Consider the following 16856-nt stretch of genomic DNA (forward strand, 5'->3'; position numbering starts at 1 on the left):
CCTTTAGTTGGGGGTCCCTGTGGGGCCTCCCGTTTTAGAGGGTCTCGGTGGGGCAGCGGGTTGAGTGGGGTGGGGAGGAGCGTCAGGTAGTGGAGGGGTGGGCAGGTAGCAGATTGTTGTGTGGGGGGGTTGGTGGTCCTCAGGTGCACTTTGGGAGCAACTCCCTTAAGTAGTTATCCCCTTGGCCCACCATGAGGTACACCAAGTCAGGTTCACGTTTGGTGATACTGGCCCAGAGGACCAGAGAATAAGGAGAGCCCGGGACTCTGGTGTCGGGTCCGTAAGTGGATGGGCTATTAGCATGAGAACTCCAGTGGGGGCCAGAGCTTAGCGGTAAGTTCAGCGCCAGACATGGACCTCGATTCTCCACTTGATCACAATCCACATAGCTGGCGTCATGGGGTGGAAAGGATGCCCCAATCTCAAAGTGAGTTGAGCGTCCCCCACATCCTGACCCACAGGCAATGTCACCTCCCATACATAAAAGGGATTACCCCACAACCCTCCAAGTGAGGATACCCCACTATGAGGTCGCTGAGTAATCCCCATTTACAGGTTATCCCACCCGTCTTTCTGGGCCCCCATCCTTAACCCCCCCCCCCCAACCTTCATGAGGTCCATTCATGCCCACCCTTCACCCTCCATCTTTTATAGCTCCCCCATCCCCCCTTTCAAAGAAATGCCCCCCCCCCCCCCAGGCCCCGACCCTTGGCCGTGTCACCCTGGCAACTGGGCGCTAACACCCCAGAAACCTAGGGGGGCATGGTAGCACGGTTGCTTCACAGCTCCGAGGTCCCAGGTTCAATTCCCAGCTTGGGTCACTGTCTGTGCAGATTCTGCACATTCTCCCTGTGTCTGCGTGGGTTTCCTCCGGGTGCTCCGGTTTCCTCCCACAGTCCAAAGGTGTGCAGGCTAGGTGGATTGGCTATGCTAAATTTCCCTTAGATTAGATGGGGTTACTGGGTTTTGGGGGTAGGGTGGAGGTGTGGGCTTAAGTGGGGTGCTCTTTCCAAGAGCCGGTGCAGACTCGATGGATCAAATGGCCTCCTTCTGTACTGTAAATTCTATGATTCTATGAAACCTGGCAGTGCCCATGCCAGCCTGGCAGTGTCACCTGGGTGTCAGTGCCAATGTGACCAGGTGTCAGAGGCAGAGCCAGGGGGCCACTCTGCCCTGTCCCTGACCACCCAGGGGTCTCCAATGGCCTGGGGAGCACCCAGGTGACATTATGCCTGGTCCACATTTGTGTGGACCAGTGCTAAACGGCACCTGGTTTAGGCCTTGCTGGTGAGGTTGTTAGTTCCTGGGAGCCAGGAGAATCCGGTGCAGAGATATTTAAATAAACCACCTGGTTGTTGCAGAGTGTTACAAATATCACGAGCTGCAGTCTAGAAGGAGCCACATACAGAAAGGTTCATGACCATGGTCATCACAGCCACTAGTAATGCCATCCTAACCCTACTCTGAGGCTCTAATTGTGGCTGCAGCAGTTGGTAGATTTCAGTGAAGATGTCACTGATGTGGAAACATCTGACACACTGTTGAGGTTCAGGTGGGAGAAGGTCTCCCTGGATATCCTGAATATAGCTTCCTGCTGACAGCCATTCTATCCCACCTCCCCCTTCCTCCAACAGCTTGTCCTGCTCTGTGTAACCTTTACTCATTTTTCTCATCAGGCTAGAGGAAAAGGGGAATGTTTGCAACTGCAGCTGTATCTGGAAGCAGGTGGTTTCAGGACAAGGCCCTACAGGATGTGCCGCACCTCTCTCTACAAACTTCAGCAACTTTAGCCAATGTTGGAGACCACCAGAAATTTCTACAATTGCAGCAACAGTCACTAGAAATCAATCAGCAACTAAGCTTAACACGCTTGATGATCCCTTTAAATAGACTGGTGTGAGTTCCTTCCTGCAGCTGCATGTATGTTCATTTAAAGGGCTGCAGCATTGAACGCCAAAGTAGTACACCTCGTGTTAAGTCAGTTTGTAAGATCACATCTGATGGATGTTCACTGCATCTGGACTAAGGCTATCACCAAAATTAGGGGGTTCCTGTTAGTAGACTGTGACTTGCACAGGAAATGTGTGCACGCACTGCGGATGCCATTTTGGAGGTAAAATGACACTCACAGCACTGTAAAATCAGGTGCTACCAAGTTAAATTTCAATGCAATAGACAAAAAAATGCTTGTGAGTAGAAGACATGGCAGTAACAACATTGGCCAAGGGTGTTTGCTGTATAACTTCAGTGGTGAAGCAGTATTCGTAGATTAAGGGATCCATTAACTATTATGTGGAAAGATACCAGTTCATAAACAAAAACATTAGCTCTCTTTTCTCTCCACAAATGCTAACAGACCTGCTGAGATTGTCCAGTATTTTCTGTTTTTGTTTCAGATTCCAGCATCTGCAGTAATGTGCTTTTACCAGTTAATAAAGCCTGTTCTTCAAAGAGGTTACGAACAGTTAGGTCAGGGAGTCTTAATTGAAGGAAATAACTTTGGACTAAACAACCACATTTGTTTACATGAACAGACTGTCTCCAAAAGGATTTGGGAACAGATACGCCATGAGGTGATATCTGTGACAAGCACCTTTGACATAACAAAATATGGCGGACAGAAAACCTTGATGTTCAATGTAATTGCAAACAGAAGATGTTAGAAAAATTTAGCAGTTCGGTAACACCTGCAGGGAGAGACACAGGGTTAATGTTTCAGGTCATGACCTTTCATCAGAACACAACCTGAAAGGTTAACTCTATCTCTTTCCCCACGAATGCTACCAGACCTGCTTAGTACATCTGGCAATTTTTATTTTTGTGTCAGATTTCCAACATCTGCAGGATTTTGCTTTTGGATTATGGTTTTAAATAGTTCTTCCAAGACTTTGAAAGATGCTGAAAAGTTGCTCTCTCCTGTATACAGTTGGGCTGGATCACTGTGTAATATAAATAAATGCTGTTCCACCTACTGCACCATGAAGTGTCCCATGTATATTTGAAACATGTTGCTGTGAACCAGAATAAGAAAGAAGTTGGCTGCGAACAGAAACCTCTTCAGTCGCTCTTCCGTCGGCACTCAAGAATATCATGTGTGAAACAGGAGTTGTGACCCAATCTAGGGCAGAATACAATGGGCAACAGTTGCAATATTTCTCCTCTCTGCTACTGTATTGTGTTTCGCCAGGACTTCAAAGCTATAGAACTCCTTTCCTGCTTCAGCCTTCCCTTCATTTCATTTTAAAGTAATTAATGGCCACTTTTGTTCGGGACATTTTAAGAGGAGGACATATAGCTGATTGATTAATAAATTCATAAGTGCGCATTTCATTAAAGTAAATGACATCACCTTTTGAGATGCACTTTTCTTTTTGGTAGGACTTTTGAGAACTTGCAGGGAGGACGATTTCTTCCCCACCTCGGTTAATGTCACTGGATTCTGACCATGTTTTACTAGCTGTTCACGTGACTGTGATTCTGATGAGGTAGTGCTGACCCTGCCTTGCGCTTTAAAATTATATGTCCGTTTTACTGGATTTAGAAGCCCCTCTTCGATAAAATCTTTTATGGGATATTTTCCAGGTGGTGGTGTATCCTGAAAGGAAATAACATTACACATTTGGTAGTATGGAACTTGAGTATTGCTAAAATAAAGACATTAAGTTAAAGCGTTTTATTTTGCACTCAGCACACTTTGCAAGAATTTATTTTTATTCGTTCATGGGACGTGGGCATACAGGCTGCGCCAGCATTTATTGTCCATTCCTAATTGCCCTTGAGGGGCAGTTTAGAGTCAACCACATTGCTGTGGGTCTGGTATATAGACCAGACCCACAGTCTATATAGACCAGACCCAGTAAGGGTGGTAGATTTCCATTACAATCGACAATGGTCTCATGGTCATCACTAGACTTTCATGCTAGATTTTTATTGAATTCAAATTTCACCACTTTCAGTGATGTGATTTGAATCTGGATCCCCAGAGTACTCTAGGTCACTGGATTACTCGTCCAGTGACAATACCACTACACTACCACCTCCCCTATACCATAGAATACCAATAGAAGAGGGAAAACAACAATAATAACCTTTATTATTGTTACAAGTAGGCTTAAATTAACACTGCAATTAATTTACTGTGAAAATCCCCTAATCGCCACATTCCAGTGCCTGTTGAGGTAAACTGAGGGGAAAGTCAGAATGTCCAATTCACCTAGCAAGCACGTCTTTCAAGGCTTGTGGGAGGGAACCGGAGCACCCGGAGGAAACCCCGCAGACACGAGGAGAATTGCAGACTCCACACCGACAGTGACCCAAGCGGGAATCAAACCCGGGACCCTGGTGTTGTGAAGCAACAGTGCTAACCACTACGCTACCGTGCCGCCTAAATATACTGTACGAGAAGAGAATGCTACTTAATTTTCCAAGCACGCGCTGGTTAGGGTATGGTCTGTACCTTGGCCATTGCAAACAACGGAAGGGACATGCTGTTTGATATGATTGCCAGTCTTTGGGGTGTATGGCCTACATAGCTAGCATAATACTGGCACTGAAATTCATTGACCACATTACTCATTGGTGTGGTCCTGTTAGTGGCGAATACCACTTGTATTGTAGCTGAATAGCAACAGAGTAAAAGAGCTTACACCACCTGTTTGCTCAGGTTTCTGAGATACCTTACCCTTCCATGGTAATCAGAGGCAGACTGGGCCTTTTCAGGGCCAAAAAGTGACAGCCTTAGGCCCATTCATGAGTTTGCGTGAATTAGAGGAACACATTTATCTTGGAGGATGTGGGGCTGGAAGAGATCAGGGATGTGGAGGGGCACGGTTACAGAATGATGAAATTCTAAAAATCAAATTGTTGCTCAATCAGGAGCCAATGTCGATCAGAGAGGTCAGAGGTGATGGGTTTACTGTTGATGCGCGATCAATGAACACAGAAATGAAGGAGTAGTCCGAATCGAAGGCTTTAATCTGCAAGAAGTGTGCCCAGCAGCTTGAGTACAGAAAGAACGATGGCTGCTGGGAAACACAGGTTCTTATACTCCGCCTCGTAGGCGGAGCTACCTTCCTCACGACCAATGAGAAGACAACACTTGGGCCAATGGGCAGCGAGCCTTCTACACCAATAGCAGCTCACACTCCCAGGTACTGTAGTACCTCTAGTTATACTACCACAACTGTACTTTGAGAAACTTAGGGCAGATGGAGCAGAGTCTTTGATGAACTAAAGTTTACAGAGGATAGAATGTGGGAGGCTGGGCAAGAGTGATTTGAAAAGGTTAAGTCTAGAGGAGTGGATGAGTGTTTTAGCAGCAGATAAGCTAACACAGGAAGTTACAGAGGTGGAAGCAGGTAGTTTTAGTGATGGCGCAGATAAATAATCAGGTCATCATCTGAGAGTCAAATATGATGCCAAGGTTGCACACTGTCTGCACCAGCCTCAGACTGTGGGCAGGGATGGAGTTTGTGACTAGAGAACAGAGTTTGTGGCAGCAAAGTCAATGCATTCAGTCTTCCTAATATTTAGTTGGAACAGATTTCTGCTCATCTAGTACAGGATGGGCATCGTCAACATACATGTGGAAACTGACACTGTGTTTTCAGCTGATGTTGTCAAGGGACAGTATCTAGATGAGAAATAGGATGGCGAGATTAGATCCTTTCGGAACATCAAAGGTACTGGTTTGGGAGCAGGAGGAGATGCCGCTGCAAGTGATTCTCTGGCTACAATTAGAGAACAGTACGTAAGAATGGAACCAGGTGAGTGTAAGTCACACCCAGCGGGACAACAATGGAGAGGGATCAGAAGGATGATGGTCTGGACAACCATGCCAAAAGCTGTAGTCAGGTCAAGAAGGGTGAGGAGGTGCAGTTTACTTTTTTCAGAGTCAAACAGGATGCCATTTGTGCCTTTGATAAGAACCAATTCAGTACTGCGGCAAGGGTTCTGCTATGAATGTACTTTTGAGGCTGTATTCCCGTTTGGAATATTGTGAGCAGTTTTGGGTTCCATATCTGAGGATAGATGTGCTGGCCTTGGAATGGGTCCAGAGGAGGTTCACGAGAATGATCCCTGGAATGAGGAGCTTGTCGTATGAGGAATGGTTGAGGACTCTGGGTCTGTACTCATTGGAGTTTAGAAGGATGAGGGGGGATCTCATTGAAACTTACAGGATACTGCGAGGCCTGGATAGAGTGGACGTGGTGAGGATGATTCCACTTGTAGGAAAAACTAGAACCCGAGGGCAGAGCCTCAGACTGAAGGGTTGAAGCTTTAAAACAGAGATGAGGAGGAATTTCTTCAGCCAGAGTGTGGTGAATCCATGGAACTCTTTGCAGCAGAAGGCTGTGGAGGCCAAATCACTGAGTGTCTTTAAGGCAGCAATAGATAGCTTCTTGATTAATACGGGGATCAGGGGTTATGGGGAGAGGGCAGGAGAATGTGGATGAGAAAAATGTCAGCCACGGTGGCTACCAATGCTGCCTCACAGCTCCAGGGACCCGGGTTGAATTCCAGCCTCAGGTAACTGTGAAGTTTGCATTTTCTCCCTGTGTCTGTGTGAGTTTCCTCCGGGTGCTCTGGTTTCCTCCCACAGTCCAAAGATGTGCAGGTTAGGTGGATTGGCCATGCGAAATTGCCCCTTCGTGTCCAAAAGGTTAGGTAGGAGTACTGAGTTACAAGGATAGGGTGGAGGCATAGGCTTAAGTACAGTGCTTTTCTAAGGGTCGGTGCAGACCCGATGGGTCGAATGGCCTACTTCTGCATTGTAAATTTTCTGATTGATAGCCACGATGGGCTGAACGGCCTAATTCTGCTCCTATGTCATATGGGCTTATGACTAGCCTCAGCCCTATCCTCTGGAATTATTTATATCTTTCAGACACTCAATCTCTTTGTTTTGACAAGATGTGTGTTTCAGACGTTGTTCTGTGAAATACTGTGAGATGTTCTTTATGTTAAAGCTGCTATATAAATGCTGGTTGATGTAATGCTAATTGTGTGGCCCAGTTCTGCTCAAAGTTCATTGATCGGGGAACCTTGGCCCTATGCTTCTGTCTCACTGGGTGCTGTCTGACCTGAATGTTTTCTGCTTTTACTTTGGAGTTTCAGGAACTATGGCAATTTGTTCCCTGTTTTACTGTGAATTGTGTGAATTATTTTTTCTGTGAAACCCTGCAGATATTAAGACTTCTCAGATGATGTTCTGAAAGTTCTCAAGAACATACAAAGGAGCTCTCTTAATAAGATGAGAAAGTTTGTTAGAAAGTCACCCAGATCCAAAAAAATAACTGAGGTTTACACTCCTTATGTGCTGGAGAGTAAAAAGGGAATTTTAGCTCTTGGGCAGAAAACCAACAGATCCTCCCCACCCCGATAAACTGTGAGGGATGCCTGTCAGATCCTAACTGCGAGGCTTCCTGCCAGTGAGTTGCCCATGGAAATGCAGGTACAGCAAACAATTAGGAAGGCACATGGCCTTTATTGCAAGTGAGGAGGAGGTGGTGGGACAGTGGTATTGTCGCTGGGCTAGTAATGCAGAGACCCAAGGTAATGATCTGGTGACTTGCCTTCAAATCCCACCACGGCAGATAATGGCTTAAAAAAAAAGCTGGAATTAAAAGTCAATGACATTGTTATAAAATATCCCCAATATCCTTTAAGGAAGGGAATCCTCCATGTGACTCTAGACAAACAGCAATGTGGTTAACTCTGAAATGGCTTAACGGCTATTAGGGACAGGTGAGCAATAAATGTTGGCCATGATTTAAAAGAAAAAGTGGTTTGGAGAACAGGAATAAGGCCACATATTGAAGAATATAAGGCATAGATAATACTGCATAAATTATGAAAAAGTTGTTCTATGATGAGAGGCTGAATAAATTGGGCTTATATTTTCTGGAGTTTAGAAGAATGGGCATGATTCCATTGCAACATACATGATTCTGAGAAGTGCTTGATCGGGAAGATGCTGAGAGATTGTTTCCGCTGTTAGGATAAATAAAGAGGAACCAGTTGATGTAATATACTTGGATTTCCAAAAGTGTTCAACAAGGTAGTGTACATAAGGCTACTTAATAAGGTCCATAGTGTTGGGGGTAGTACATTAGCATGGATAGAGCTTTAACTGACTCATAGAAGGCAGAGATAAGAGGGGAACTTTCAGGATGGTAACCTGTATTCAACGATCAGAGCTGGGGCCACAATTATTTAAAATATAAATTAATGACTTGGACAAGGGAAGTGAGTTTTTTTTGCCTCGTTTGTGAATGAGTGGTGAGGATGACACAAAGAGTCTACAGAGGGATATAGACAGATTAAATGAGTGGACAAAAACATGGCAGATGGAGTATAATATAGGAAAATGTGAAGTTGTGCACATTTAAGAATTTGTGCACAGAATAAAGAAGCGGAATATTATTTAAATGGAGAAAGACTGCAGAAAGTGCGGTAGCACATGGTTAGCAATGTTGCTTCATAGCGCTAGGGTCCCAAATTCGATTCCTGCCTGTGCAGAATCTGCACATTCTCCGTGTCTGCGTGGGTTTCCTCCGGGTGCTTCAGTTTCCTCCCAAAAGACTTGTTGATTAGGTGAATTGGACATTCTGAATTCTCCCTGTGTACCCGAACAGGCGTCGGAGTGTGGCGTCAAGGAGCTTTTCAAAGTAACTTCATTGCAGTGTTAATGTCAGCCTACTTGTGACAATAATAAAGATTATTATTATTTGAGGGTGCTCATGCATAAAACACAACAGTTTTGTTCCCCTTATCTAAGAAAAGATATACTGGCATTGGAGGCGGTCTAGTGAAGGTTCACTAGGTGTTTCCCGGGATGGAGGGGTTAAGTAGATTGGGCCTGTGCTCATTGGAGTTTAGAAGAATGAGAGGCAACCTTATTGAAACATATAGGCTTCTGAGAAGGCTTGACATGGTGGATGCTAAGAGGTGTTTTCCCTTGTGGGAGAGCACAGAGGGCTTGTAGAGGCTGGATCGTTAAGGATGTTCAAGGCTGAGATAGAAGGGCGGCATGTGTTGCAGCGGATAGCACTGGGACTGCGGCGCTGAGGAACCGTGTTCAAATCCCGGCCCTGGGTCACTGTCCATTGTTGGGTTTGCACATTCTCCCCATGTCTGCATGGGTTTCACCCCCACAACCCAAAGATATGCTGGTTAGGTGGATTGGCCACGCTAAATTGCCCCTTAATTGGAAAAGAAAAATAATTTCTTATTTACTATAAATTTATAAGAAAAAAAAAGGCTGAGATAGTCAGATTTTCTATCAGTAAGGGAATCAAGGGTTATGAGGATAAGGTGGGAAGTGCAGTTGTGGATTATCCTATCAGATCAGTCATGACCTCACTAAATAGTGGAGAAAACTCAATGGGCCAAATGGCCTACTTCTTCTTCTATGTCTTATGGCTTATCATCTAACACAATGGAAGACCTTGGTTATCATGAAAATGTATTTGGCAGATCTTTTTTGCAAGAGCTGGCTGTAGAAAAGGCATTCATGGAAAGTTTTGAAATTACAGGAGGTAACAGTGATAGTCTCCAGGCGTAGTTACGAATTGGAGAAGAGGAGGGAGAAAAGGAGACAACATCAGAGATACTGGGAGAATAACAGAAAAATGCTGGGACATATAGACACATGAAAAGAGTGAGAGAGAGGGAGACCATCCTTTGTATTTGACATCATAAAGAGATGGTATGAGGCAGTATCTCATCCAAATCTGGGCAAAGGGAAGTGGACATTGGCTAAATGTACCAGGTACCTCCTGTGCCCTACAATAAAATAAAATCACTAACAATAAACAGTGACTGAACCAGGCAGATGCACCTAAATACAAATCAATTTCACTTTGCAGATTGACAAATGCCCTCGACTGCACTCTCCAGGGGCAAAAGGAGCGCACTCAGCAGGCCAACAAAGCAGCTTTTATAGGAGGTTCCCAAATCTCAAGAGGCAACTCCAGCCATCTGTCATCCACAAGTAATGTATTTTATTATGACTTGCAATATCAAGTGCATGTGTTTGCAAACAAAGGCTTGTCAAATCTTTTTTGTGAGGCCTGTGTCACATTCAGCATTTACTTCATGAGTTTCAATAGGTTTTAATGGTTCTTTTATACGAGTATTGTTAGTTTTTCAGGGGTCCTATTCGAACTAACAATCTCAGAAAATAATTTTGCAACAACTTATTTCCATTAGTTAACTGACAATCTTATGGCCACGAAGAGACGTTGTCTGTTTGTGCTCACTGCCAAGGCAAACCAGTGAACTTTAGCTGCTCCTCAGTAGCAATAGTCTTTTTAAAACAATTTGATAAATTTGCCTTTAGTTTCAATGGCATTTGTCACATTTTAAAGTTTTAAATTTGCGGCAATAGAAATTTATGGAGACTGAGTGCCTAAATTCTCTGCAAGAGCTTCTACTGGGCAAAACTGCCATTTGGAAATGCACCCCAACAATACTTCTCCTGTCTCACTGTGAAGAATGAACCACTTTGCAATGACACAGATATGGCTGTACCTTTCATCCAATTTTGGACATGTAAAAAAAAAGTGAAAACACCAATGCCCCCAGCTAGGTTAAAAATCAAGAGATCATCGATTTCCAATTTTTTAATAATGGTATAAACGACAATCTTATGAGCTGCTATATTTGCTGCCTATCTTCCATTCTACACTTACTTTGATATTTTCTCGCAACCACCTTCCTCTACTCGATTCATGCACTTCTGATAGCGAATTTCTTTTTTGCTGGAATAGTCAGCGCAAAAATAAGTTAGGATGGCATTACATCCATGATGAACACTAATTTAAATATATATATATAATATAGTAGTCGTAAAGCCAAAATGTCACGTGCCACTACCTTGCTATTACGATTAACTTTAGCGTTACTGGCTCCCTTCACTTTGGATTTTATTTCCGATTGGTTGGTTAAGCGTTTTGCACTCGCTATTTTCTCAGCAGAGGGGTTGGAAGCGGTTGCAGCCATATTTACACCATTACCGAGATCCTAGTCGCAAGCACAGCCCTGATTTCTTAGATTTCCTCCTTTTTTCCCAAAGACTGAACCGCTACTTCCAATTTCGGAACATTTTATTCCCTTGATCGCCTTTCACTTTCAAATCAAAACTATCGTAAGGGATACTCGGATCTAAATTCTTAAAATTGCTCCCAGTGAGAACGGGTGCACAGCCCTCCTCTATAATCAGCGGTAAAAAATAATAAGTGTCTGAAGCGTCGCCTTCAATCTTGCTCAAGAAAACCCCGTTACGTTCAGGGATAAACCACTGTGACGTGCTCCTGCAGCTTTTATTCGACACAATTACTTCTGGTCCCAGTCTCTTTCCCGGTGGTCCTTGTGGCGACAGAGAGAGACAGCCACCACTGGTATTTTCTCTTTTCGCTGAGGTTTGCTCACAAATATATTTCTCGATCCCCCTTCAATAGAATACTTTTGCCCAATAACTTTAGAACAGACTGAACAAGATATGGAAGGGCTTTAAGGTGCGACACCTTACTCTTGAACTGTCGTTTCCTTGATGGAGCAGCCAAATTTGTCATTGTTTCTAGAATTCGGTTCCAGAGATGACAGTCCAACCGTACTTCCAATGTATTCATTCCCTCGCTCAAGTGAATGGGGCGGAAGCATGCTGAATGTATTCTCTAATCTCACCGCGAACAGTGTGGAATTTAAAAAAAACTTTATTGTCACAGGTAGGCTTACATTAACACCGCAATGAAGTTACTGTGAAAAGTCCCTTGTCGCCACACTCCAGACCTGTTCAGGTACACAGAGAATTCAGATTTTCAAATTACCTAACAGCACGTCTTTTGGGACTTGTGGGAGGAAGCTGGAGCACCCAGAGGAAACCCACGCCCACTCAGGGCGAACGTGCAGACTCCACATAGACACTGACCCAAGCCAGGAATCGAACCTGGGACCCTGGAGCTGCGAAGCAACGGTACTGTCTACCATGCCGCCACTAGAGAAGTCTCAGGTGGATTTCTAGTCTTTTTACCTAATAACTAACCCATATGGTAATAACTAGCCTCAGAACTGTTTGCCTGTTGCAGATTAGGGGTGGGGTGAATGAAGGGACATGGATTTAGCCGAGATGAAACCATTTGTGACTAGACTGTTGTCATCACTTAGCTATAAAGCAAAACATACTTCTGATGTTATAGCACGCCAAACAGTGGCTCTCACTCAGAAAAAGATTAGATTGCCAAAACATTATTTCAAATAAAAAGCTATGTATATTGCAGTTTCATTTTCCTCACAGTTGTCCTAACAAAAAGAAACATGCCGGTAGCTCAATTTAAAAGGATTACTACTATTGGAGTAGCTAATTGTCACAAGTGGTTCTCCAGACTTTGAAGCACATAATCTGGCAGACATTCAAGTACAGTGCCGAGGGGCTGCTACAATGACAGTCTTGGATGCGGTACTAAACAGAGGTTTTAGTACATTCTCAGGTGAGGCTATAGTCTCCACAGTATATCCCAGGTTTCTGGGCAATATGTCTACATCAGCAAATATTCAACATTCACTGTTTCATTGCTATTGTTGGGAGTGGTTTCCAACAACAGTGCCTACAAGTATGTCTTGGGAGCATTCTTAAAGCCACCATTAGATCCAGATTTCAAGCAATTCAAAATATCAGTTAAACAGAAAGAACAGTCTGCAATTTGAAAGAAGGAAGGTAGAATCAGATGTAAAGGTTTTACAGTTAAATAAAGGTAATTACAGGCACATGAGGGAGGAACTGACGAAAATCGACTGGAAGCAGAGCCTAGTGGGAAAGACAGTAGAACAGCAATGGCAGGAGTTTCTGGGAGTAATTGAGGACACAGTGCAGATGTTCATCCCAAAGAAAAGAAAGGTTATCAGAGGGAGGATTAGGCAGCCATGGCTGACAAAGGAAGTCAGGGAATGCATCAAGGCAAAAGAGAGAGCCTATAATGTGGCAAAGAGTAGTGGGAAGTCAGAAGATTGGGAAGGCTACAAAAACAAACAGAGGATAACAAAGAGAGAAATAAGGAAGGAGAGGATCAAATATGAAGGTAGGCTAGCCAGTAACATTAGGAATGATAGTAAAAGTTTCTTTAAATACATTAAAAACAAACGGGAGGCAAAAGTAGACATTGGGCCGCTCCAAAATGACGCTGGTAATCTAGTGATGGGAGACAAGGAAATAGCTGAGGAACTTAATAAGTACTTTGCGTCAGTCTTCACAGTAGAAGACATGAGTAATATCCCAACAATTCAGGAAAGTCAGGGGGCAGAGTTGAATATGGTTGCCATCACAAAGGAGAAGGTGCTAGAGAAACTAAAAGGTCTGAAAAATGATAAATCTCCGGGCCCAGATGGGCTACATCCTAGAGTTCTAAAGGAGATAGCTGAAGAAATAGTGGAGGCGTTAGTTATGATCTTTCAAAAGTCACTGGAATCAGGGAAAGTCCCAGAGGATTGGAAAATCGCTGTTGTAACCCCCCTGTTCAAGAAGGGAACAAGAAAAAAGATGGAAAATTATAGGCCAATTAGCCTAACCTCGGTTGTTGGCAAAATTCTAGAATCCATCGTTAAGGATGAGATTTCTAAATTCTTGGAAGTGCAGGGTCGGATTAGGACAAGTCAGCATGGATTTAGTAAGGGGAGGTCGTGCCTGACAAACCTGTTAGAGTTCTTTGAAGAGATAACAAATAGGTTAGACCAAGGAGAGCCAATGGATGTTATCTATCTTGACTTCCAAAAGGCCTTTGACAAGGTGCCTCACGGGAGACTGCTGAGTAAAATAAGGGCCCATGGTATTCGAGGCAAGGTACTAACATGGATTGACGATTGGCTGTCAGACAGAAGGCAGAGAGTTGGGATAAAAGGTTCTTTTTCGGAATGGCAACCGGTGACAAGTGGTGTCCCGCAGGGTTCAGTGTTGGGGCCACAGCTGTTCTCTTTATATATTAACGATCTAGATGACGGGACTGGGGGCATTCTGGCCAAGTTTGCCGATGATACAAAGATAGGTGATGGGGCAGGTAGTATTGAGGAGGTGGGGAGGCTGCAGAAAGATTTAGACAGTTTAGGAGAATGGTCCAAGAAGTGGCTGATGAAATTCAACGTGGGCAAGTGCGAGGTCTTGCACTTTGGAAAAAAGAATAGAGGCATGGACTATTTTCTAAACGGTGACAAAATTCATAATGCTAAAGTGCAAAGGGACTTGGGAATCCTAGTCCAGGATTCTCTAAAGGTAAACTTGCAGGTTGAGTCCGTAATTAAGAAAGCAAATGTAATGTTGTCATTTATCTCAAGAGGCTTGGAATATAAAAGCAGGAATGTACTTCTGAGGCTTTATAAAGCACTAGTTAGGCCCCATTTAGAATACTGTGAGCAATTTTGGGCCCCACACCTCAGGAAGGACATACTGGCACTGGAGCGGGTCCAGCGGAGATTCACACGGATGATCCCAGGAATGGTAGGCCTAACATACGATGAACGTCTGAGGATCGTGGGATTATATTCATTGGAGTTTAGGAGGTTGAGGGGAGATCTAATAGAAACGTACAAGATAATGAATGGCTTGGATAGGATGGACGTAGGGAAGTTGTTTCCATTAGCAGGGGAGACTAGGACGCGGGGGCACAGCCTTAGAATAAAAGGGAGTCACTTTAGAACAGAGATGAGGAGAAATTTCTTCAGCCAGAGAGTGGTGGGTCTGTGGAATTCATTGCCACAGAGGGCGGTGGAGGCCGGGACATTGAGTGTCAAGACAGAAATTGATAAATTCTTGATTTCTCGAGGAATTAAGGGCTATGGGGAGAGAGCGGGTAAATGGAGTTGAAATCAACCATGATTGAATGGTGGAGTGGACTCGATGGGCCGAATGGCCTTACTTCCGCTCCTATGTCTTATGGTCTTAATTTGGTTTAAAGTTAAGAATTTTTCCCACTAGTAAACTAAAAATCATTTATAACAGTTCCACAAATGGGGTAATCGGCAATATAAACATGGGGTGACGTTGGCTTTTAAATGGCTGCAGGATGCAAGTTCACAAACAAGGATGTAAGTTCACAAACATCAGTTCCCACAAGCAAGCTTCAGCAGGATGCCAAAATCATCTCAATCCAAGTTCACACTTCCAAAATGGATCCAGGACTTTGGTGGCTGCAGGGTTACATGTTCTCCACATGGCAGTGTGGGTATCTTCTGGGTGCTCTAGTTTCCTCCCAGTCAAAGGGTGTGCAGATTGGGTGGATTTGCCATTCTAAATTGTCCCTCAATGTTCAAAAGTTAGGCGGGGTTATAGGAATGTGGTGATGGAGTGTGCCTAGTTTAGATGCTCTTTAAGGGTCAGTGTAGACTCAATGGGCTGAATGGCCTCCTGCACCATAGGAATTCTAAGATTCTATGTAGGCATTGAAGCAGATATTTGAGGAGAAAAAATAAAAAACTGTTGCAAGTGTCAGGTCAGACAGCATCTGTGATGAGGAAGGCAGGATTAAGGCCAGGTCTATCCTGACATTGACTATTTGTAGCATTTTTCATTAACTTCAGATTTCCAGTATCTACAATAGTGAAATAACTGAACACAAGCATGATTATACAAGCATGCAATCAGACAAGGAACTCAAGCCACCAGCTTGTCATTAATGCTTCAAATAATCTACCTTACATTAGATTTGTGTATTGACAATTTCTCCCACTCAACTTCGACGCCTAGCACACAAATGCAATTCCCAGTGATTGGCTCCTGGGAGATCAGGTCCTTTTATAAAGTAGCAAGGTAAACATTAGGATATTGACTTAATACCACCCAATAAGGCAAATTCAACCACCCAATAAGGCAAATTCAACCAGTGAATTATGCAAGACCCATATATGTGCATGAAGTTTGCATCTAGCTTTTAGTTTGGGATATAAACATTATTGAATGCAAATCTTCGCAAGAAATCTACTCACCATCTTCAATTCTCAGTACAAAGCTAGTTACCGCAAACATTTTAATTATATAGGTAGTGCAGAGAATGTTAAAACTTTTACACTGGTTTTGCTGGGAAACTGTATTAGGACCACTTACTGCTCATGCACATAATCTCAAAGTTGCAGAAAATAAAAAGAGACTTACAGTAATTGGAAAACCCGTGGGAGATGAAAACAAGAGTTGTGATGCAATTTGGGGAAGGGAAAATAGGGCAAAACCTAATGCAAGAACAAGCTTGGCTTTATAAAATGTCTTGAACATCAAAAAGTTATGAAAGCTTTTATGAAAGGTTAGCCCTCAGCTGGAATAGTGGCCACTTCTAGAAACTTGCATCAAGATCTTAACAGCAGGTGCAGATATTTACCACAATCATATCCACGAGGAATGACTGGAGAGAATCTGGGATTTTTTTTTTTAAATAGAGGAAAAGCGGTGTTCAAAATGGAGGGGCTGTAATAGAACTGGCAATGGTGACTGGCAATGGTGACAAGAGAGTCAGTAACCAATACAGATAATTGTCAATAACAACTTGGCAAGTTTCAATCTGAATGCAATACAGGGTAGTAGAGCAGGATTATACAATTTCCTTGGATGCTACTATGTACAGGAGAAATTTGTAGGGCTATGGGGAGAGCCAATTAATTATTGAATGCAGAGATACAAAAAAGTTGCCAAGTGATGGCACTAAAAGGGTTTCCTCCCAGTTCAAAATTTGTGTAAGTCAGGTGGATTGGCTAGTGTCTAAAGTTTAGATGGGATAGTGGGGTCTATGTAGGGTCGGTGCACTCAAACCAAATGGCCTCCTTCTGCACTGTAGGGATTCTATTAATGCATTGTGAGCAAATCCATTTGATGTTTACTT

At 43.6% G+C, this 16856-nt stretch overlaps 1 protein-coding gene across 1 annotated transcript in view; it reads right to left on the reverse strand.

The window, feature by feature from the left end:
* stpg4 (sperm-tail PG-rich repeat containing 4) overlaps nucleotides 1-11703 on the reverse strand; it is a 111403-nt gene extending 99700 nt beyond the window's left edge. The window contains exons 1-3 of the mRNA XM_038819472.1: nucleotides 10879-11703; nucleotides 10695-10763; nucleotides 3350-3595 (exon numbers count right to left, since the gene is read on the reverse strand). Coding sequence (XP_038675400.1) covers nucleotides 3350-3595; nucleotides 10695-10763; nucleotides 10879-11004 — 441 coding nt within the window. The 5' untranslated portion in view covers nucleotides 11005-11703. The remainder of the gene's footprint in view (nucleotides 1-3349; nucleotides 3596-10694; nucleotides 10764-10878) is intronic.
* Between the last annotated feature and the right edge of the window lie 5153 nt (nucleotides 11704-16856).

The sequence above is a fragment of the Scyliorhinus canicula genome, chromosome 1 (genome assembly GCF_902713615.1).
Source record: "Scyliorhinus canicula chromosome 1, sScyCan1.1, whole genome shotgun sequence".
NCBI classification, from domain to species: Eukaryota; Metazoa; Chordata; class Chondrichthyes; order Carcharhiniformes; family Scyliorhinidae; genus Scyliorhinus; species Scyliorhinus canicula.